Source organism: Condylura cristata, unplaced genomic scaffold (genome assembly GCF_000260355.1).
Source record: "Condylura cristata isolate star-nosed mole 26May11 unplaced genomic scaffold, ConCri1.0 scaffold00019, whole genome shotgun sequence".
Classification (NCBI taxonomy): domain Eukaryota; kingdom Metazoa; phylum Chordata; class Mammalia; order Eulipotyphla; family Talpidae; genus Condylura; species Condylura cristata.
This window is the reverse complement of record NW_004567120.1, coordinates 6,763,457-6,788,551: the sequence shown is the minus strand read 5'-3', so window position 1 is coordinate 6,788,551 and position 25,095 is coordinate 6,763,457. Positions and strand designations below refer to the sequence as shown.

Here is a 25,095-nt window from a genome sequence, read left to right as displayed (position 1 = left end):
AGAACTGGGGTACAGGCCAGAGATGCGGAGGGTGAGAGGATTCACCAGAGACAGAGCAGGGAGCAGAACAGGCAGATCGACGAAGTACACTGCTAAGGGGAGCAGTGGGAGGGTCAGGAGAGGTCTGCCACGCCATGTGGTCACCTCCGGGGCAGGCGGGGATCGAACTCATGACGAAGTGGCTTAAGCTTCTTAGTGCTGTGCTTTAACCCACTGTGCCACCAGGGAGGGCCCTCTGATGACTCTTAATGTACATGGTAGGATCACAGGTAACCACAGCTACTTGTATAACATCTATATTTAACAACTAGTTCCAAGGTAATTGTATGACTTGGTGAGGAAACTAAATAGGGAGGAAGTACTGTATTTCCTGGACATAAAAATGAGAGTTCAAAAATATGTTTAAAAAAGATAAATGAAACAGCACACTGTAATAAAAGGTAATCATTTAGAAATTCTTTTGCAGTTTTGTAAAGGAATATGAACTGATACATTGTTTAAATGCCACACAGATCCATATAGCTAAATGGTGCTCTCTAATGTTTTTGCTATCCTTAACTTTTTCTTTATCACATTTTTTTTCGAAATACACATTCTATTTTTTTCAATAGGTTCTAAGTCCCTGAAAGTTATTTTTGTTGATGGTGCATCTCCTTCTGAAAAGGTGACAGATTAGCAAAAAAAAAAAAAAAGAAAAAAAAAGAACATAGAAATTGAGTAAAAATCCCATTTCTGGTTATTCTAGATGTTTGTCTTTGGTTGGCTAACTAACCATTATAACCTTAGTATCTTCATCTACAAAACTATAAAAAATGTATCTTGTAACAATATTATAAGGATTAGGAATGATATTTGAGAAATTCCAATCAAAGACTGAGTACTCACAAATAATATTTTTTACCATTATTCTCATTAACTTTAATTCCCAGAGTCTTTTCTGTTGCCATTCAGTAAGTTCTCAAAAGTTCTCAAAAAGATGGACTTTCTTCCATATCAAATTGTAGCAATAGAAGCAACAAATTATAGATTCACATTTCACTCATATTTAGAAATTCATAAGAATCTATAGATACTTATAACCCTTTCTTGATAAATTATTCCTTTATGTAATGCTAAGTTAAGCAAGGGGAGCCTGAAAAAGTAACAAAAATAGAAAAAAAATACTAAACCCAAACAAAGTTCCCATTTTTTATTTTATATGTAAGAGCTGAAAAAACAATTAGGAAGTAAGGTTAACTCTACTTGAATTTTGTACTTAATGCTCTTTTAAGTAAAATATAAAATGAAACACCTTTAATATCCTTTCTCTTCATCAAGTGCAATTAAATACCAAGTTGTTAGACTTCAAATTAATTGTAGACTCATGTATTTGCAATTTTCAGAATAATGCTTTCTGTGATATAAGTAATAGTTTGGAAATAATTACATTTGCAAACTCTTTCTACATTAGTTTATTAGTATTTGGCATATTTCCTAGACACTCTTCTAGAGAAATTTTGTGACATTTGTCAACAGAAAAATTTGGAAAGAATTTTGACTTTGGCATCGTCTACAAAATACCAAAGTACATTTATATGCATGATTTGGCAAATTTTAAGTGGATTGATTCCATTTCTTGTACAGGCACTTCTGGATTATAAAATTATTGCACTATTTTTTAAACACAGAAATCTACAAACTGAAAAATCAAATATAAAAAGTCAGAATTATATATGTATATATGTATATATACATATATACATATGTTCAAGAATGATGGTGTCAGAACTATTTTCCTATCCACTTTTATAAAACTTTTATTTAAAATCATTACTTTATTCCCATTTTGAATTGCTGATTTTTTTAGTAACACTCCAAGATTCTTTGTTAACTGGTCTTTCAGGATGTAACAGAGAATTGACATCAAGGAGTTAGAGGCCACTCTTCTATTTTTGTCGACATCAAATTTGGATGATCTCATCCCTTCCGTTTATAATAAACCTTAACTACATTTCCCTGAAAAGATATTGTACTGAAAAGCAAATACTAAAACTAAAAAAAAAAATGCTGTCATAATATAAAATTTCTCGTTAAGAATTTCTACAGTATTAATTATGGACATCTCTCTTAAGGTAGAAAATATAGGAGATTAGAGATTACATAAAGAATCCTATTTATGAAAATTAGCTTTATATGCATGTATTCAAAATTACTTTAATACTACCCTCATAACTTGGAAGATGTGAAGAATATTTCTTTAACTTTGAATGATCGTTTCTAAATTAATTAGTATATTCTTGTTACCTTTCATAGCATCCATGCCTCCCACAGCATAAAGAGCTCCCACAGTTGATTTTCTAGGCTTTGTCCGAGGGCTTTGCATCATGGGTCTTCGCTCAGGTAAAAGGTGGTATTTCATAGCTTCCATGAGGAGTTTCTGACACTCAAGATCACCAGTAAACATGGAGCTATTTTCAAGATCTGCCAGTAGCTGAAAAGGAATGATACATGGTATATGAAAATAAAGAGCCCACATTAAAAAAATAGTTTTGCTTATATAACTTTAGGGAAACTCAAGCTAATAGAAATTTTTATTATTTCATACTGTATTTAGTAAGATATTTAATCTTCACTTGACTTAAAATACTAAAAGCCATGAGTAACATGTTCATTTAATATATACTGTTCAGGAATTCTATAATGCGCAGCATGCCAAAGGGTGATCTCATCATCTTGATTCAATGACCTCAAAATTTTCCACTGTTGCCTGCTTGAGGTAAAAAAGGCTAACATCCTTCTAGACCTACGCTGCTCGTTATAGCAGTCACTGGCTACATGCTGGTATCATACTGAAATATGTGGTTAGTCCAAACTGATATGTGATGTATTAAATAAGTACAAGATTTCAAAGACTTATTATGAAATCAAGTATGTAAAATACCTCAAAAATTATAGTGTTAAAATACTGAAATATTATAAAGTATGTTAAATGAAATATACTCACATTTCAAAAAATAAAACTCTAGAAAAAAAATAAACCTCAGAGTGGTTGCTGAGGATCTATGCAGATTTATGTGACATTTATTCACCTTTTGAATGCATACACATTTAATCTCAGGGAGTGAAAGAGAATAGCTGTGGATGCACAAAAGACACATCTATTGGCCCTCCCTGGTGGCGCAGCGGGTTAAAGCACAGCACTGAGAATCTAAGGCCGCTTCGGCATGAGTTCGATTCCCGCCTGCCCCGGAGGTGACCACATGGTGTGGCAGACCTCTCCTGACCCACCCGCTGCTCCCCTCAGCAGTGTACTTCGTCGATCTGCCTGTTCGATAGAGTGCTCCCCATTCTATCCCTGGTGAATCCTCTCACCCTCCACATCTCTGGCCTGTACCCCAGTTCTGTATGCACGAATAAATAAATCTTTAAAAAAAAAAGACACATCTACTAGTCTACTGCTTATAGCCCAGTTATAATAAAATATATCACTATAGGAAGTTGCATCTTTATCATCAAATCATTTCTATAGACTATACTGAAATAATGTGCATTTTATCTGGGTACATGTGTTAGAAACTAGCCAATACATCATCAGTTGTAGATGGTCAATCCCTTCCAACCACATTCTCTGATAGACAATAAAACCCTGTTTGAATGGGGTACAAGTTATAAAATAGTCTGGCTGACTATCATAAATAATGCTGCAGACAAAGGCAAACTTTAAAACCCACCCTTAAAAGCTGACCATAGAACTCAGGCAAGAGGGAGAGGGACAGGTGTGAACAGGGTGGGTGAGAACACAGTGGACTATGGAGGAGAATTATGGATGCTTTGGTGGTGCGAGTGCTGTGGTGACTACACCTGAGGGGAATTCCTATACTTCCAAAACATTAACAAAGATGTAAACCAGTTGTACTTCAATTTAAAAAAAATCCTGAGTTGAGAGGTTAAGATTTTGTTTCAGAATTTTAACAAGGATCATTTAGGCTTGTTCCTTAGAGTTTGGGGTTCACAGTATCATAAGATAATGAGGAAAATTGTAAGCAATTGCTGGACTAGCAATGTTAATCTCACTCCACAAAACTTGCTTGAAATTTCCTACTCTACACTGGTCACACCAGCTCTGGTCTCACCCTCAACTGTTATCTTTGATGGATCACTCTTTTGACTGGAACTGATGAGAATCTGGGAATTTCCTTACTGTGTATACTACTGAAAACTGGGATACATTATTTTTTCCTCAAAAATATTCTCCAAATATGAAAAAAACTAGTATGAAAAGATTTATACAATCATCTGTTCATAGCAACATTATTTGTAATTGTGAAGACATGTAATCAACTTAAAAGCTCATTGAGGGCTCTTCTTGGTGATACAACAGGTCAAAGCACCACATTATGAAGCTCTCTGAAGACATTGCAGCATGAGTTCGATCCCCGGCCAGGCAGCTGACCCACATGGTGTGGTAGACCTCTCCTGGCCCACCCGCTGCTCCCCTCAGCAGTGTACTTTGTCAAACTGCCTGTTCTGCTCCCCACTCTGCCTCTGGTGAATCATATCACTCACCACACCTCTGGCCTATACCCCAGTTCTGTAAGCATAAATAAGTAAATCTTTAAAAAAAAATCATATTGAACAATAACTGAATAAATAATTTTAGGTATGTGTAGTTGATGGAATACTACTCTGCTATTTAAAATAATGAAATAGTGACTTTTGGGATGAAATGAATGAATACTGAGGTGACTATGCTAAGTGAAGTAAGGCAAGTATCAAAAGACAATTATTAGGTGTTTTCACTCAAACTGGCAAGACAAAACAAAAATTATTCTTGGACTCTGTGACAAATATGGCAATTACCTTAAGGGAGTGAATGGGGAAAGGGAATATGTGAATTGGCACTGGGGCTTTGATGGAGGGTGAGTGAAATGCATATATTTTAAAGTGTGAAGTTGTTCATTCAAAATTCTATTATCTTGCAAATGCATGGCAAATAAATAAAATTTGATTAAAAGTACTCATCAGAAATTTGTCAGCATTCTTCTCATGTATTTCACTTCTTTTTTAAGGTCACTTTTACAATTGTTTTGGCAAGCTCATATTCTGTATGATCTTAACACACCATTTTTAGGAAAGGTTAACACAATCCACATTCAAGACAAAAATATATACTGAGGGATGGATGGCCAAGGTACTGCTGGTGGCGTCTTTAGGCTGAAAATTATACCTCATTCAAATGATAACAATTCAAACTAAACACTTTGGGAGAGAATGTCACATAGAATTAAAGCAGTGTCAAGGGCCTCTGATCTTTAACACCAATGCACCTTAATTCTCTTCATCTCTAAGAATCACCTGGAGAACTAGTTAAAATACAGGTTCTTCGGCCTCACCCAACAAAATAGTTTTAGTCAGTCTATGATGGAGGCCTGAGGTTTTAATCACCTACCCTGGCACTTTAATGTTGCTGGCCCAGGGACATTTTTTAGGTAGCATTGCCTTAAATAATTTGATAGATCACGCAGGCCCTCTCACGAGAATAACAACCTTAAGTACACACACATTGACACAAATACCAAATTCTATAGATAACTTTGAGTCCAAAATTACGTATATATGTTAATGTTTCTCTGTCTGGTGTCACAGTTGCCTTTTCCCAATAGATAAATGTGTTATACCCAGGAGGCCAGTCCAATGTTCCTGCATTGAGATGGATAAGTTCTTTTTGTAAATCTTACTCTTTGTTGCCTAGAAGGTGCCTGCAATATGTCAGATATTCAAGAAATTGCTTGAATTAAAACAAAAAGTTAAAATAACAAAATTTAATGCTACAGAAGCTAGTAGCCTTTAAATATTTAAATTTCTACTGAAGTAACATCATAGCTGATGTACATCCTATGTTAGGTTTACTACTAAAAGTTCAAATCTGTAGATTCTTGAAAGTAAATACGTAGTTCTATGGGATTTAATTCAGAGCTAAAAGCAAAAGTAAACCAATCACAAAAGCATTCTATTTTTCTTTTCTTTATTAAGGCAGCAGACTCTTACAGCACTTAGATGACTCAATTATAGGATCATACCTCTTCATATGTATGTCCACCACATCAATGTAAACATATTATAAATAATTTTGTTGAAAATTAATTAATTCTAACATTTATGAAACTACTGGTCCCTAAGTACAGGTAAAGTTTTCCTTTCAATTGTATATTTGAGGAATTCAAGGACAGTATGTCCAACAACTTTATATTATGTGTGCATATGCACAATCTATTCACATATATAATGCATTTATATGTTCGCATGCATATCTACTATTTAAAAACTTGTTACAGAGAATAATTGTGATTATCACAGGTAGAATTATATATATAAAGGGACCAGAGCCTAATTTCACTAAAGTTTACTTACTATCGCTCAATCTAAAATGGGTCAAACCTGAATGTTACTCCAATGTTTCTTTTTCAAATCACGTTTACTAGAAAGCTTCAGCAAGCATAACGAGGATGTCACTACAATGATGTCCCACTGCGTCAGGAACTAGTATAGTGTGCTTTCAATCTAAATAGCTGTTAGTGGGTATTATCCAGAGCTAACTCCTTCCCAGAGTCTCCCCTGCAAATCAATTGTACTGTATATCATTGCCTTGCCTAAAAAAATAAGCAGAAAATTAAAAAAATAGGTTTTGCCTTTTCATTTTCTCTCCTTGTTACAAGTACTGTTTGGTGAGAGAGGAAACAAATGAACAGGCTGAAATTTAGGGACTAGCTGTAATTTTTTTTAATCCTGTGTCTTCTCTCTTCCTGATTAAACATTGCTGGTTGAAGCTTGGACATGTCTTTATAGGAAACAAATCCTATATACTCCAAATACCAGATATCCTCTGAATAAAACAAAACTGGACGAAGATCTGAACGAGTGCCTAACGGATTAAGGGTAATTGCTATTACCTGCGGGGGAAGCAGTGGCAGTCTGATGTACGAAAGCAGCATCGCTAGGTCTCCTTGCCTAGCCTGCGAGTCGTGCCCCACCCACTGCATAAGAGCATGGAAAATGGTTTCTTCATCAGGCACGTTAATATCATCACTGCACAGAAGTTTTGAAATTTCATTAGCTGGAAGCAGCAGGAATTCTTGGTTCTTTATTACTTCTATGAAGTGTTCCTAGAAAAGAAAGGTCTTCTATTGAAATTCTGTACTTTAGAAACAACATAAGAATAGCAAAGCAGGCCCTCCCTGGTGGCGCAGCTGGTTAAAGCACAGCACTGAGAATCTAATTCGGCTTCCGCATGAGTTCGACTCCCGCCTGCCCCGGAGGTGACCACATGGCGTGGCAGACCTCTCCTGACCCGCCCGCTGCTCCCCTCAGCAGTGTACTTCGTTGATCTGCCTGTTCTGCTCCCCACTCTGTCTCTGGTGAAGCCTCTCACCCTCCACATCTCTGGCCTGTACCCCAGTTCTGTATGCATAAATAAATAAATCTTTAAAAAAAAAAAAAGAATAGCAAAGCATTTCCCTTTTTTTAAACTTCAGAAAAAGCCAGACAGATACATGCATTTCTAACAAACAGTTTCTACTGCTGCCTGTTAGAGGGAGCCTGGGGGAGCGTTCTGATGCTGAGAAGCCAAATGCTTCCCCTGTGAATTATTTATTGAATACAAAGAAAGGCCTGAACTGCTTCAAAGGACACACTGATAGTTTTCAAGTTGATACCATTACTTTTTTTATCCCAGTTATTGTAGATAGCAACAGCTTAAGATTCCAGAACTGATTGATGTTGGGTTGATCTTTAACCAAAAAGCTTAATATGAAGGTTGAAAATTTTCAAGGGAGTGGTAGCTCTGGCTGTGCATTTGAGGCGGCTCAAATGAACTCTTTTGAGATGAAAAAAAAAAAAAGAAACTGATGAAAGTCTATTCTTACAAGGAAACATTAACATCTGTTAGTCAAGACAAAGGTGTCTCTTACACTGGATAACGATCTTTAGATTCAGGATTATCTAAATGGGACTCATGGAATTATTTTTTGGTGAGACATTGGGGCTGTCTTTTAATTTTTTATATATTATATCTCAATTTTCCCTTTTGTCTTTATGTCATCTCAGATATCAAATTTCAGACAGATGAATTCTAAATTTTTCATCAAAATGCCACTCTACTTTTCTAGTATAAAGTGATATATATTGATATTACACCACAAAATTGTAATTTCTAACACTTTTCATAGTAAAGCCTTCAAATTCTAAATGGAAATGACCAATGCAGTTGGTAATTTATATTGTACAATAAGATATTCTGGCAGCAAGTTAAGACCACCTTTGAATAAATGTGTGTATGGGGAGGGGGAGGCAGGATTTATGATAAATCAAAAATTCAATCTGACTATATTCCATTGTAGAACTGAGTTCATCTCATAGTAAAATTCACCATACAATAAGCATCAAGTTTGATAGACCCATCAAGGGAGTTCTAATCACATAAAATGTAAATTAACTTAATTTAAGCAAAAGCCCTCTTGAGATTAAGGCAAACATTGAAGAGAACTGCTGCTCTTACTATAGCAGGTGTCCCTTGTTGAAAACCCTCTCACCTGTAACGAAGCTAGGAGGACCACTAGCAATGCATTACACCGGCATGCCATTAAAACTCTGCAGGATTCTTTCACACACATTAAGTCATGACCAATGTGAGCTTGTGAGAGATGGAATTCTGATGAAGGACCAGGATAACCGAATTGTTTGATTTTTCCTGCAGTAAATGGCAAGTATGCACTCAAGCTTAAGTTTTCAGGTCTCCTTCCTTTTGTTCAGTGTCATGTCTACTATGTGACAAAATTTTTATAAAGGTGCTAAGAAAAAGACAAAACACTATAAACCTTCTGTTTACCTATTATTGGTAGTGCATGAAAACTCTGAAACTGTGTGGGTATTACAGAAGTCCCTGTATCCCAATACCCTTTATAACCACTCTCTAATGAAAGAAAAAGAAAATGAGAGTAAGAGAGTGAGGACAAAAGAAAAGCTAGAATGAGAGAGAACAAAAGAGAGATGCAAAGGTAGACTGACTCAGTCTAAAAATTTCTCAGTGGCTAATGTGGCTCACAGTAGCATCTATCAGATTTGGTTATGTTTGAGAATGTTAAGACATGATTAAAATGGCTTATTCAGAAATGATTAAAATGGTCCTACTCACATATTGCCAGAAATTAGATTTTTCTTATAGAAATTGTTATAGCCTCAGAATGGCTGCCTGATTAGGCTACTGAAAGCTACTTAGCAATACAGCATTATTCTAAATTATAAGTAAGTGCATAGGGTCAATATATCATTTTGTGGCACTACAGTATTCTGTATTATAGAAAAATACTTAGCTTAACTGAAAGACTAATTTTAAATTGTCTTATTTGGGAATTATTTTTCTCTTTACTTGTTTTCTTTTTTGTTTTTGGTAATTTTAATTTTACTCCTAATTTCAAAGTAAACACATTCTTCTATAGTTGTGTAGTTCTTTTCAAGATTCTTCTTTTGAGCCTTTTGTTAGATACTGAGTTTTTTAAATCCATATTTACATAATTATAAAGTTAATTAAATGAATATAGCATGTTTGCAAAAAAATTTCATTGAGTAGGACTTCTTATATGACTACGATAGTTACTTTTATATGTCAAATTGAGTCACAGAATGTCTTTTTGTCAGACATTATTCTAGTGTCTGTGAAGGTGTTCCTGGCTGAGGCCCGGTCACATCAGAGCGTGCAGTCAGTTTTATTCACTTTATGATTAATATAAATATAACTGAATCCTTAGAGTTTATAATTATTTGTAAACTTTAAATTTATCTGCATTTTTATACTATCACTACTTTATTACAAAGGCATTATTTAGCATGATCTTTAGTTATTAATTGTATTTATAGTAGAGACTAAAATAACTTGAAAAAAGGTAATTAAAGGAGAGATTATTACCCTTTAATGCACATCCTGTTTTAACACTCAGCTCAAGTCACTTACTAGGAAAAGGAAGACATGTTCATTTTGAGCAACCAAAATAATTCAAGCTGTTTATCAGAATGTTTTGTCTGCAAGCGTAAGATACCAGGCAGGAAACTGTTAATACTTAGTTCAAGAATCTAATTAAACAGGAAGTTTTTATGTTCAGCTGTTGTTGTAGGATAAACCTTTCAACCATTTAACTGTTGTTCCTATAGATTATATTTAAGTCATAGGAATATAAAAAACATAATTAAATAAGATTATGCTGAAATGAAAATCCAAGAAGGTATAATCATCCACACCAAGGTTTTGTTTCAGGAATATGTTTGAAACTTCAGTTTGAGCAATGATCTGGGAGGGGAAGAGAAAAGGACAGTTCTACAGCTTTGTAGAGAATTAAAATGTTAGAAATTTGAAAGAAATTAAGACCCATATACAACTCTAAAAAATATTTACATGTATCTCAATCATAAACTTGTAGACATAATATTGTTTATTACTTTTATATGTGATTCTTTATTATTCACATTCACATACTTGCTTTTAATTTTAAACCTTAAAAACTAGAGAAATTTTCTTTTCTTGAAATAGTTATCTTTTGATTGGGTTTCAAATGTTTTGTTCCTTGTATCAGAGGTTAAAAAAATCATTTTGTTATGTGTATCAGAGAATTAACATTGATGGTAAGGGTTTATTTACTATCCTCCATCTATGTTTTCCTGCCTGTCTACATATAATCTATATTTCATGTCGTTTTCACTGGGTTAAATAGAAGTAATCTTATCACATGCATCTTTAAAAGAACGAAGACATACCAACAAGTTTAGCTTATAATTATGAACAGAAATTAAAGGGATTTTCAGTCAAATTAAATGAATAAATTTCAAATTGTTTTTATTAAGAAAAAAATTCATCCAGTAGTATTGTCTGACTTACTAATTTTGATAGTTCTTAAGTTCTAGTTAATATTGATCAATTCCTTAGTTTTTCCGAGTGAATGATATTTAATGTTCATTAGAAATTAGAAGTTCTACAATTTTATAAACTCAAATTTTAATGGTTAAAAACAATAGGAAAATTTCATTTTCTTAAAACTGGGATTCTACTTGAAGTATGTACTTGTACATTTTAATTTTTTTAAGTATTTTCATTTTCAAGCTTTGAGATTTAATTAAACCATTTTTTAGTTTCAAAAATAAGAAATTTGCTTGAGTACAGCTCAGTCAGACAAATACTTTTTATCTATTATGCAAAGGTCATTTGCAAGTTGTGTAAATTCATATTGCTTTTTAATTTTATCCCAACATTGTAATCTTAATTTTGGAGAGATTATACACATACACACATATCAGTAAACAAATGAGTTATCTAAATATTGTGTTAACATAGAATTACTGCAAATTAATTTGAGGCAACTATTTTACCATTGTGTATTTATGTGCCACATTCAGGAGCTCGGTACAACCCTGGGCATCTCCAAATGATCGAATCCCTAAGCAGTTTGAAGGATGGAGTTGCTTTATGAGAAATCTGGAGCAGACTTCAATGACCTGAGTCAGCTGTAAGAGACAAGCTGCAGCCAGCAAATTTTCAATAGTATCTTCTTTCAATTGCAGGATGCCTATACGGTTTGAAAAAGTAAAGGATGATTATATGTCCCATAGAGTAAGGTACAAATATGATACCTAATTGGATTTTCTCAGTTTCTCTCAGTACAGCTTTCTTTTCTAGTATATATTAACAAGTAATGACATACCTTCTGAATAAGTTCTGCAAATGAATATAGATAAGCACTAATAAAACAGCTGAAGGAAGCTTAAATAGATTATCAAAAACAACTGTAATAAACAGTGAAAAACATTGCAAATATCAAACGCTTGTTATTTCTTTATCACATTAGATCTTCATCTGTATCTTATACTGTATCTTATATGAAAACTGTCTATTTTACAACTTAAGGATGATTATGTTATATTGTATAAATAAACATCATACAATTGACCATACAGATAACTGTTATTTGTGTGGAAAAACATCTTGGTAAAGAAGAACATAGAGCTTATATATACAATTCTTTTCATGTGCTTTTGTTACCTGGTAAGCCTGGTGTTTTCAAAACATTAAGCCTGTAATTGATACCTGGTTCTGTTAAAAAAAAAAATGTTTCCAACTGTCCAAAAATGAAGTTTCAAAAATTACTAAATTATGGATTCAATATAAATGGATAAAGAAATTGTGGAATATATAGCAAATGAAATACAACTCAGCTATTATAAGTCTTTTGTGACAAAATGGATGGAACTTCATGTGATTATTCTAAGTGAAAAATATCAGAAAATGTAAAATGCTGAATGGTTTCATTTACCTGTGGAATGTAAATAGCAATAAGAAAAAATAAACTGGCAAAATACAACAAAATCAAATGTTATGTCTTTGCATATTCTCCGGGGCTATATTGTAGGTTCACAGCTCTACAAACACACTTTTACCCTCCGCTTATCACCATTGCCTGCTCCAAAAAATTCAAAATTTACCAAGCCATTCACATTGTTTGGTAAATTATTTTTCAGTTGCAACAGCTAGTGCATAGTTTAGCATGATAAAGTGTTTTGTAAGCAAGAACAAAAACACATATCTTAATGAAAAAGTTACTGGCTACCAGCAGAAACAGGAGGAAGAAGGGACCGGTGGAAGAAAAAGAAAAGAAAAATTGTCACAGGAGGTGTAGGGGAGGGTGAGTGAAGCATGTGCATATCATGGAGGAGTAAAAATGTAACCCCAAAGTTATGCCGACAGGTAAACAACCGACAAATGTAATTGAACATTAAAGAAACTATATAAACATGATGATATGATTATTTTTTAGCCATAAAAACAGATTCCATTTTCAAATATTTAGGAATTTTTGCTTTTTTATTTTTTTAATAAAATGTTAATTAGCCACTGGTTTACAATCCTATGTAAGTTTGGGGAGAGGAACGTTCCACCTCACTATATGTACACACCCCACTGCAGTCACCACAGTAGTGCTAGTGTCATTCACCATGATCAAATTGATCCCTTTTACCAGTTCCTCCTAATTCCATTCTCCTCTAGGAACCACCGTATTTCTCTGAACCTCAGACTCATTTTTGTAGTTTCTTTGTTAGTTTGTATTGCTTGTATATTCCACATTATGAATATATGTCTTTTACATTCTGACACTGAAAATGAGACCAGAGGAATTTAAATAATTTACATTGCTATAACTATCATTTTTAGGAAAAGCATTATTGATAATTACTGCAAACACTGTGTGTTATTTGGATAAGCAATATTCTTCATTTTTATTCTTATTGCTAACCTATAATTTATGAAGAATTATATTTCATACTACATACATAAGCTATGTATTATTCCTTTATAAGTTTGCCTTGTAAAATACCTTCATATGGCTCTTACATGGTTGTATAACCACAAAGAAAACAATAATATGTACTGCGAAATTCTCTATATATGCTTTGGCATCCAAACTATGTTCTTAAGAGGTTCAGTCCATCAGCAAAAATTCCTGTACTACTTCTGTTCCTAGATTTTGATGAGGAAGTCCTGTCCATATATCATTATGTCTAGTGGAGTATGAATTATCCTCAGATTCATACCTAAATATTCACCAGCTATAAACACTGAAACTTGGCCTGATTATTTAGAATATTCATTTCTTTCACCAAGCATTCAAGGATGACCTAATGATGGGTTCATCGTACTCAAACTCTCCCAAATTATTTTATGAGGCCAACATAATGATGATGCCAAAACCTGATAAGGATACTACACAAAAAAGAAAATTTCATTTTTAATATTATTGATGAATATAGACATGAAAAACCCCAATAAAATATTAACAAATGGAATTCAACAATACATTAAAAGTTTATATACATATAAAATGAGATTTATTCTAGGGTTGCAGATGATTTTACTTACACAAATCCACCAGTGTGATTCATAAAATTGACAAAATCATAGATACAAATCATGATTAATAAATTCAAAAATAAATATTTGATAAACCTCAACAACCCATGTATGATAAAAACTCTTAATAAAGTGGGGATACAAGAAAAATACTTAAAGATAATAAAAGACATATATGAAAAACCTATGTTTAGTTGGGGTCATTAAGAAAATCAGTGGGGGGAAGCACAAGGCATTCCCTCTAACATCAGGAGTAAAACAAGGGTGCTCACTGTCATCACTATTATTTAACACAGTGTTGAAAATGTTGGCCAAAAAAATTAGGCAAGAACCAAAAAAAGCTACCCAAATTAGAAATAAAGAAGTAAAACTGTCACTATGCGTGGATGACATAAGGTTATTTACAAAGAAAACTTTAAGTACCTCACCAAAATACTGAAATAATAAAGAAATGCAGTAAATGTGAAAGCTACAAAATCAGTATGCAAAATATTTGTTATTCTACATGCAAGCAATGAGCTAACAGAAATAAAAACATAGTGTTTATGGTCACATCAAAAAGAATAAAGTACCAAAGAAACAATTTAACCAAAGACACGAAAACTCAAACTATATACTTAAAACTACAAGACTCCATTAAAATAGGTTGAAAACATAAAGAAGTGGAAAGACAGTCTGTGCTCATTGGTCAGAATAAGAAATAATGTCAAAATGGTCTTTCTACCTACAGCAAAACACAAAGTCAGAGAATTCCCATTTTAAAAACCCGATGACATTCTTCACATAAATATAGCAAAATATCCTAAAATTATATGGAATTTCAAAAGGTATCAGATAGTCGAAATAATACTGAAAAAAGACAACAAAAATGAAAGTATCAGGGCCTCCCTGTTGATGTAAGGGGTTAAAGAACAGTACTATGAAACTATCCACAGCCACCACAGCACAAGTTTTATCCCTAGACAGAGAGCTGACCACTGGCACAGCAGACCTCTCCTGTCTCACCTGCTGCTCCCCTTGGCAGTGTACTTCAGTCAGTCTGCCTGTTCTGGTCCCCACTCTCTCTCTGTTGAATCCTCTCACTCTCCACAACACTGGCCTGTACCCCAGTTTTTGTATGCATAAATAAATAAATCTTTAAAATCTGTAAGTATCATGATCTTTGTTGTCAGGTATACTACAACACTGCAGGTATCAAAACAATATGGCATTAGAATAAAAAGAAGCACACAGATAAATGTAATAGAAAGAATAGATAGAAAGAGGTCAAAAATAAAACCACAATATATGGACCACTAATTTATGATAAGGGAACTATTAAATACAATATTAACTTCAATGAGTTTGGGTAAACTGAACAGCCACATGCAAAAGAATGAGAATAGACTAATCTCTTATACCATATACTAAAATTAATTCAAAATATACTATATGCTTGAAATGTAAGACTTGAAATCATGAGATGCATACAGGAAAAAATAGATGATAACTCTTTGACACCACTTTAGTCATGTGTTTGTGAATTTGTCTCGAGCAGCTAGAAAAACAAAAAGAATAAAAACAAAGGACATATAACAAAGTAAAAAAAAACAAACTTCTATATAGCAAAAGAAACCATCACGAAAGTGAAAAGGCAGCCAACTGCAACTGAAAAGGAAAAGATATTTACAAGTACTATATTAAATAAGGAGTTGATGTTCAAAGTACACAAAAAAATCATTCAATTCAATAACAGCAACAAATAAAATGCACAACTCAAATAACAAGTGAGTAGAGGATTTAAATAGACATTTCATCAAAAAGACATATTAATGGCCAACAGACACATAGTCTTCATATCCTATCATTAGGGAAATAAAATCAAAGCCACACTAAGATTTCAGGTGTGACTATGGCTTATTGAGGGTACAATGCTGTATAAATATCTATTAGACCCATATAATAATGCTGTATAATATCTATTAGGTCTAATTATTTGTTTTGGGCAATTATGTTTTATTTATTTTTCTCTCTCATTTATTTGTTCATTGGTGAGAGTGGGGTGTTTTCTTCAAGTCTCCAACCACAAATATATGTTCTCCAATGTCTGTGGCTGTCAGTGGGGGAGGGATACAGGGGGAAAATGGGGGTTGGAAGAAGAGCATAGTGGACTGAAGGGGGACTATGAGTGTTTTGGTGTGGGAGTGCTACAGTGGCCACACCCCAGGGGGTATACAGTTTATTGTCAAACACAAACAATGCTGTCAAACAATAGTACCTGAAAAACATAAAATAATATATTAACCCAATTAAAAATGAGCAATGACTACTTAGTTTTCTAAAGAAAATTCAAGTGGCTTATTAGTAACTGAAATGGTGCTTAAAACATCACTCATCACTAGGGAAATACAAATCAAAACCACAATGAAGTATTACCACACCCCTGTTTGTATGGCTATTATCAAAAAGAGAAGGGATAATAAATATTGCTCAGAAGTTCAAGGAAAAGGAAGACTGATTCACAGAGTATAAAAATACTAATACAAAAGAACTTATACCCCTGTATCACAGCAGCATTATTCACAAAACCCAATATATATATATAAATATAAAAGAAATATATATCATGAAACCGTAGTATATATCTCAAATGAAATGCTACTCGTCTATTGAAAAAGATGAAGTCGTACCTAGGGAAACACAATTAATGGACCTATATGTGATTATCTAAATGAAATAAATCACAAAGTGAAAGACAATTAAATGGGTGGTTTCACTCATTTGTGGAAAACAAATAAGCAAAGAAAACAAACAACAAAGTACAACAAAAATAACTCTTTGACCTTGTGGAAAACATCGCGGCTAACAGAAGGAGGGGGAAGGAAGAAGAGCTGGTGTACAGTGAACAGCACTAGGACTGGACCTTGGGTGGAAGCTGAGTGAAGCATGTGCATATGCTGAGGGGTAATCTACTTCAGAATTATATAACTATGTGAACAATGGCAAATCAATAAAATTTGGTAATCATTTCACCTGTGTATCCTATCATCACATTGTATTCTTTAAAGATAAACAGTTATACTTGTTGGTTATTTCTCAATAAGATTTAAATAAATTAATTACATACATATGTACACATACTCCAACTCCACATTTACAAATGTGACTGGTCCCAAACCATTTAAGAGAGAAAATTGCTTTTGTACCATTTTGTTAAAAGAGGTCACGGTCAAAATAATTCTCATGATAAAAACAATTTCATAGAAGATTATTTACCTATAGCTCTTTTATTCCACTGAAATTAAATTCTGACCCTTTCCCTTTTTACATTTGCAAAGTTAACTGGTCTATCTTTCAATTTACTCACTAGGGATAAATTTTAAAAAATGACTAATATATAATGTGGGTCCTGTAGTGTATAGCTATTTTGAAGATTGGATAAGTTAACAGATGCCAAGCTCTTACCTGTGTAAGCGTACTGCACTAAGGAATTAAGTGCATTAGGATCAACTCCTTCCATCCTGACTTCTTCTTGTTTGGCTTCAATCACATCATTTGTAAACATTGCAGCAAAATAATCAGACACAGCACTGAGAACCAAGCTGGAAATAGGAATGTTTCATAGGAACTTAACTTAGTTTATAATCTTACTGAAAAGCATAAAACATAGCCAGTAAGTCTGCTATACTGATAACTTTGTTTGCTGCATAAATCCTTCATAGTTCAGTAAATAGTAGTGAAATTAGAAAAGTAAATTAAGTAACTGACTTATTTTAGAGGGTTTATGTATATTTTCTTCATCAATAATGCTAAAGTTTGATGCTTCTATATATCACATAATGCAATAGGTCATATATGCTGATGTTTATTCAATAAAAAAGATTTAAAAATTTTTCTCAATCTTCCAGTTTGTAATCAGCGACTCTTCCCCATATGTACATATTCTACTAAAAAAAAAAAAAAAACTCTACATCTGAATAAGGTTACTTACCGGTGGGCTGGGATTCGAAGGTGTCCAGCAATTAGTAACACATCACACAGCTTTTTTTCTTTCAGGTAGTTCTCCATTCTATGTAGCATTTCCTGTGCATGGTTTACAGCATAAAAATGCTCCTCAGATCTGTTGACATTCATTCCCTCAGGGTGCTGGGTAGCTAAGCTGATAAGTGGGTTTTAATAAGAAGAATATGGCTTATTCACCTAATAAGCATACAATTATCTTATGGAAATTTAAGTAAATGTGTTTCTAAAAGAACTACAAGATTAAAGAAAATTTAAAATTTACCCTTTGCAGGGACATCTAGAGTTATATCAGATAAAACAGATATTCAGCTTTAAAAAGTAATGAGACAAAAAAAATAATGAGACAGAGATGGACACTGTATGAAGATTAAAAAAAAAAACACCATGTCAGGAAGACTTGACACTCCTCACTATATATGTACTAATTAAAGGGCATAAAAAGGCAGAAGGCAATTATTATCAAATATGAAACCAGACATTAGCAGCAATACAACAACCTTCAGAGTCTTTTATCATCACTTTTACCAATGGAACGATAAACCAGACTGAAATTAAAGAAGGGAATAATAACCATACAAAGAGGATTTAGATTGCTATAACCTTAATGGAAATTTATAGAACACCAAACTTGGAAAAGGTGAATACACATTCTTCTCAAGTGCATGTGGAACATTTGCAAGAAAATCTACATGCTTGATCACTATAGAGCCAGAAAGCACAGGGCACACTCACTTTCAATTTGGGCAGATGGATAAAAGAGTCTCAGAGCCCTCAGTGGGCTCTTGAGGATTTCAGGATCTCTCAGTAAACCAGGTACACAGGCACACCAGGCAGGGGGGCTGGCATGCAAAGAGGTAGGAATGGGCCAGGCAGGGGCTGATGGGAGCCTGGGAAGTAGTCAGGCAACCAAGTCTCCCAATCCCACATGAACCCTTATGCTCTTTCTCTGCACTCTCTCTGGTGTTCTCTCTCTCATGTAGTCTTGTAATCTTGCCTCTACTATAGTCACTCTGCTGGTGGTCCTCTCACTGCCACCTACACTACTTCTTTTAGCCCTATCTCTAGGCTCAGGTGTGCACACTTGCACATAGTGCATGCGTCCATAGTCCAGGTGTCCACAGTCAGGCATACATTTCCTGTGTCTATTCCAAGCACCCTTTACATTAACACATTCGAGGTTACAGGTGATAGCCACCGAGGCGAGTGGCATAAAAAGCCTGATTCACTCATTTGCCTCATATTCACACACACAAAAAAAAAAACAATAAATGCATAAAGATAAAAATCACATCAAGTATCTTCTTTAACTACAATGGTACCAAACTAGAAATTGAGCACAAAAGAAAGTAGGAAATACTCTAGTATATGGACATGGAACAACACACTTCTGAAATCTCATTGGATAAGTGAGGAAATAGAAGAAATTCAAAAACATATGGAGATGAACAAAAGTAAAGACACAACCTGTCAAGCTCTATGGAAAGTATATAGTAATCTAGGCCACATCAAGAAACAAGACAAAGCTTAAGTAAACAACTTTAACTCTCATTATCAAGATTTAGAAACATCAGTAGAAGGAAGGGAATAATGAAAAAAGAGCAAGAATAAATGACAGAATCAAAAAGTACAAAGCATCAATGAAATAAAAATCTGGTTCTGTGAAAACTTCAACAAAATATAATAGCCTCTAGCAAGACTCACTAGGAAAAAAAAGGGATAAAAATCAATGGTACTAGAAACAAAAGAAGAAAAGTCACAACAGACATTTCAGAAATAAAAAAGGTCATGAGGTTACAATGAACAACTATATATCAACAAATTGAAAGATCTAGATGAAATTGAGAAATTCCTGCCAATCTACAGCAAGAAATATAAAACCTAAACATACAAATCACAAGTAAGGGAACCGAAAAAGTAATCCAAAAGTCGAGGTCCAAAAAGTTTCTCTACTGATTTCTATCAAGCCTTTAAAAATGAACTATGCATATGTAAAAATGAAATATGTATATATTTCAATCAAAATCTTCCAAAACTTGAGACAGAGAAGATTCCATATACTTTTTATAAGGCTGACATCACTCTGAAACCATAACCAGACAAAGAGAACACCAGCATAGTATTAAAGATTAATTCTTCTGATCATCATAGATATAAAAATTGTCAACAAAATATCAGCAAACCAAATCAAGCAATATATAAAAAGGACCATACATCATGACATATGGGATCCATTCCAATGACAAAGCGATGGTTCAACACCTGAAAATCAGTGTAATTCATCAAGCCAAAAATAAGAAAGATAAATATTATATGATTATATGAGTAGCTGCAGAGAAAGGATCTGATGAGATTCAGAATCCATACTTGATTAAAAAACAACTTAACACTGTGGTAGATGAAACATTCATCACCATAATAAAGACCATATAAAACTAACCCACAGCCAACATATTACTAGATTATGTATATAATCTAGGCCCTCATCAAGAAATAAGAAAGAGCTCAAGTAAACAACTTTACCTTTACATCAAGATTTTAGAAACATCAGTAGAAGGAAGGGAGTAATATACATTTCACTCAATCACTAAAAACTGAAAGCTTGCCTTCTCTGATCTAGCACAAGACAAGGATGTCCACTTTCACCATTACTATCAACAAATTATTAGAAGTACTGGATAGAAAAATCAGCCAAGATAAAGATATAAAAGGAATCTATACTGAGAAGTAGAACTTGCATTATTGTGATGACATGATAGTACATATAGAAAAAGAACTTAAAGACTCTACTAAAAACCTGATTAAAATCAGAAATCAGTGCCTTAAAGTGTCAAGGTGCAAAATCAACCTGCAAAAATCAGTTGCAGTTTTTTAAAGATATATTTATTTAACCATACAGAACTGGGGTACAGGTCAGAGATGCAGGGGCGGTGAGAGGCTTCACCAGAGACAGAGTGGGGAGCAGAACAGGCAGATCGACAAAGCATACTGCTGAGGGGAGCAGTGGGCAACACAGGAGAGACCTGCTGCGCCATGTGGATCACCTCTGGGGAGGGACTGAACTCATACTGAAGTGGCTCCAGCTAGCTTGCAGTGCTGTGCCCTAACCTGTTGTGCAACCAGGGAGGGTCCTAATTGCATTTTTATATACAGACAAGTTTGAAGAGAAGAGATCCAGAAAATAATCCTATTCAAAATTGCAACAAAAATAATTGAATAGTTTAGGAGTAAACTTAATAAAGCAGGTAAAAAGCCTATACACTAAAAAAAAAAAAATGAGAGATTGTTAAAAGAGACAGGGAAATGGGAATATATTTCCAGTTCATAAGTTATAAAGACAAATCTCACTATCAAGGCTCTAATGGAATTCCTCAAAAGAAATAGAAAAAAAAATTACAGAAATTAATATGGAACAATAAAAAGAGCCCAAATATACAAACAATTCTTTTAAGAGAGAGTGGTATCATCACACTCCAGACTTCAAACGTAACTATAAAGCCACAGTCACTAAAACTGTGTGGTACTAGAACGAAAAAAGACACAGAGCAATGGAAAGAAAATTGAGAGCCCAGAAATATACCCATATATCTATGAACAGTTAATTTATTGCAAAGGAGCCAAAAGTATACACACAAAAATGGAAAGTCTCTTTAACAAATGGTGTTGGGAAAACTAGACAGCCACATGCTGAAGAATGAAACTAGACCACTGTCTTGCACCATACATAAAAATTAACTCAAAATGGACTGAAGGCATGCATATAAGACCTGAATCCAAAAAATACATAGAAGAAAATACAAGTAGAACACAGCATGCTATTGGTTTGAGTAATGTCTTTGTTGACTGATCTCCAACACCAAGTGAAGAAAAAGCAAATATAAACAAATGGGATTATAACAAATTAAAATGCTACTGAAAATCAAAAGAAAACATCAGTAAAATCAAAAGACACCCTACTAAATGGAAAATAATATCTGCAATATTATTTAACAAAAAACTGATATCCAAAATATGTAAAATACTCATGCAATTCAAGAAAAAAGAGAATAACTAACCCAGTTTAAAAAAAAAAACACAAGAAAAACTAAATAGACATTTCTCCATAGAATTCATACAGATGGCCAATGGGCACATGAAAAAATGCTAATCATCACAGAAAAGCAAATCAAAACTATAATGAGATGGCTGTCACACACATGAGAATGGACCACATCAAAAATACCAGAAACAAGAATTATTGGCAAGGGTATGAAGAAAATGGAATCTTCATAACTTGATGGTGGGAATCTAAATTGACCTATCTCCTGTGGAAAACATTCTAGAGGTTTCACAAAATTAAAAATGAAAGGATCTATCATATGACACCACAATTTCAGTCCCAAAGAATATCGACTTGAATTATACAAAAGCACTACTTCGAAAGGGATATTTGTACTTTTATGTTCATTGCAGATCTGTTCACAGTAGCCAAGTGATGGAAACAGCTTAATTACAAGGCATTTAGAAAAATTTGGTCTAGATCTGCAATGAAATACTATTCACCTATAAAAATAGATGGACTCGGGGCCTTCCTGGTGGCGCAGCGGGTTAAAGCAAAACACTAAGAAGCTAAAGCCACTTCAGTATGAGTTCAATACCCTCCCAGGAGGTGACCACATGGCACAGATCCCCTCAGCAGTGTACTTCTTTGATCTGTCTGTTCTGCTCCCCACTGTCTCTGGTGAAGCCTCTCACCGCCCCTGCACCTCTGGTCTGTACTCGATTTATGTATGCATACATAAATAAATCTTAAAAAAATTTAAAAAAAATAGATGAACTCCTGTAAATGTGCCAAAGTAAATGGAAGTAAAAAGATAATGCTAAGCAAAATAAGGAGGAGAAAGTTATACACTGGATCATCTCATATGTGTTATAGAGAGAAATTGAACAAAAGAGCATTCAAAACCAAACCAATAATAAACTTTTAACAGTTCACAACAAAAATGAGGCTGCCAGAGGAGGGGGAGGGTATAGAAGGATGGGAGAAGGGACACAATGAATTATGGTGAGGACTATGGGTGCTTTGCTGGTGGATGTGGTATGGCAATCGACACTTGAAGAAGTGGGATCCTGTATTTGTGAATCACAGTCAGTGATGTTAAAAAAAGAAGAAGAGTTTACTTTAAAAAAAGAAAATGAAGTGGTACATAACACAATGGAATATTACTCAGCAATAAAAAAATAAACTCATGACATTTCTGACAACATGGATGGAGATGGAAGAGATCATGCTTTGTGAAATAAGCCAGAAAGAAAAAGAAAAATACCAGATGATATCACTAATAGCAGGAGTGTAAGGAATAAGGAGGGGGGAAAATTATAATAAAGTAAAAACTAGAAATAACAAATTACTACAAAGCAGAGATATTCTACAGGGGTGGTGAGGGTGAGAGGGGAATAGGATCAAAACCAGGGTGGGAAGAGCACACAGGACTATGGTGATGGCTCATGTGTGAATTGGTGGTGTGAAGTCCACAGGGGTTACAACTGAGATGGAAAAGCATAAACTGTACAAAAATGAAGAATGATGTAAAAAAATTAAAAGGTAAAATGTCTATGCAAAATTACATAAATGAATGAATGAATGAATAGAAAACGAGGGTCTCCCTGGTGGTGCAAGGGGTTAAATCTAAGCACTATGAACTATCAGCAGCCACTGCAGCACAAATTCTATTCCTACTCATGGAGCTGACCCACAGGGCACAGCAGACCTCTCCTGACCCGCCCACTGCTCCCCTTAGCAGTGTATTTCAGTAGATATGCCTGTTCTGCTCCTCACTCTGCCTGTGATGAATCTTCTTACCCCCACCCCTACATGCACCTCTGGCCTACACCCTAGTTATTGTATGCATAAATACATAAAACTTTAAAAAGGAAAATGGAAGAAATAACCTTATGATCTTAATTCACTAATAGTGCATTATAACTGATTACCCCAAAATTTCTGTATTCTGCTTTGATTAAATTGGCAACATGAGGTAAAGATATATGTAATTGACTAGTTTATAAAGATATATGAAAATTTCCTCAAATGATAAATGATGAAATTGGTAAAAAGACAATGACACATGGGTCATTGGTGACCCATGGGTCGATGGCCATGGGTCGATGAAACATGGGTGAATTGGCAGTGGGAACTCCATGGGGGTTACAACCGAGATGAAAAAAATGCACAAAGCAAAGAAAGATGCAAAATAAATGAATTTTTTTAAATATAAAAAAAATAGAAATGGCATGCATACTATAAAATTATTACCTGAAGGATTAAGCCATGGATAAATAATTGGCAGGTACTTTTTATCACCTGCAGGAAACTACAGTATGCTTAATAATCTGCTATCACAGAAGATGAAAAATGTATAAGGACAACTGCACATGGACACTCTTCCAACAACTAGTATTTGTAGGCTCGCTTAGTCTTTGGCACAATCATGTGAGATAAGTGCACCTATTTTCGTTATTTTAAAAATGAAAGAAACCAAAGCACAAAGAGTTTAAATAACTTAAGGTCATAACAAAGATTAGTTGCAGGACTGACCTGACATCTGATACTACGATTCATATGGTTTTATATAAAGTATGGAAAGAAAATGCCCTGAGACACAAAAAATATTTTACTTGGATTGGGTGTGGGGCCATAGTTAGCTAGTTTGGCAGGGGCTATTGACATTTTCAGTTAGTAGACATGAGTTGAAGATAATTTCCACTGCATACAAAAACTTTTTTCCTTCAGCATATTAGTCATTTCATCACCATGATTTTCTCTACCCATTAGTTCTAAAAAAACTAATGACATTTAACAATTTAAGAAAATTGAATACGAACTGAGGTAGACTATGAAAATAATGATTCTTCTAGGGAGAACACACCATAAACTACAAAGACACATTTTGCCTACTACTAAAACAATTACTAATCATTCTCGCTGTTTGCAGCCAGCAGCATAGAAAAGTTTGAGAGTCAGGAGTAAAACTGGTTTGCATTTGTCACAGCAGCAATAGAGTATTATTGCATACAAACTCAGAGAAACCTGCTTAAAATTCATAGATATTTATTCAAGAAACTAATACTGACAAATTTCCACTCTTGCTTTCTAGTCACAGCTCACTCTGAAAATCAACCAGGTATATTTT

General features: G+C 34.1%; 1 protein-coding gene across 1 annotated transcript in view; it reads right to left on the bottom strand.

Annotated features, from left to right (window-relative positions):
• Positions 1-25,095, bottom strand: part of KLHL4 (kelch-like family member 4) — a 53,737-nt gene that overhangs the window by 20,378 nt on the left and 8,264 nt on the right. The window contains exons 2-6 of the mRNA XM_004685629.2: positions 17,895-18,062; positions 17,369-17,505; positions 11,392-11,588; positions 6,930-7,142; positions 2,284-2,470 (exon numbers count right to left, since the gene is read on the bottom strand). Coding sequence (XP_004685686.1) covers positions 2,284-2,470; positions 6,930-7,142; positions 11,392-11,588; positions 17,369-17,505; positions 17,895-18,062 — 902 coding nt within the window. The remainder of the gene's footprint in view (positions 1-2,283; positions 2,471-6,929; positions 7,143-11,391; positions 11,589-17,368; positions 17,506-17,894; positions 18,063-25,095) is intronic.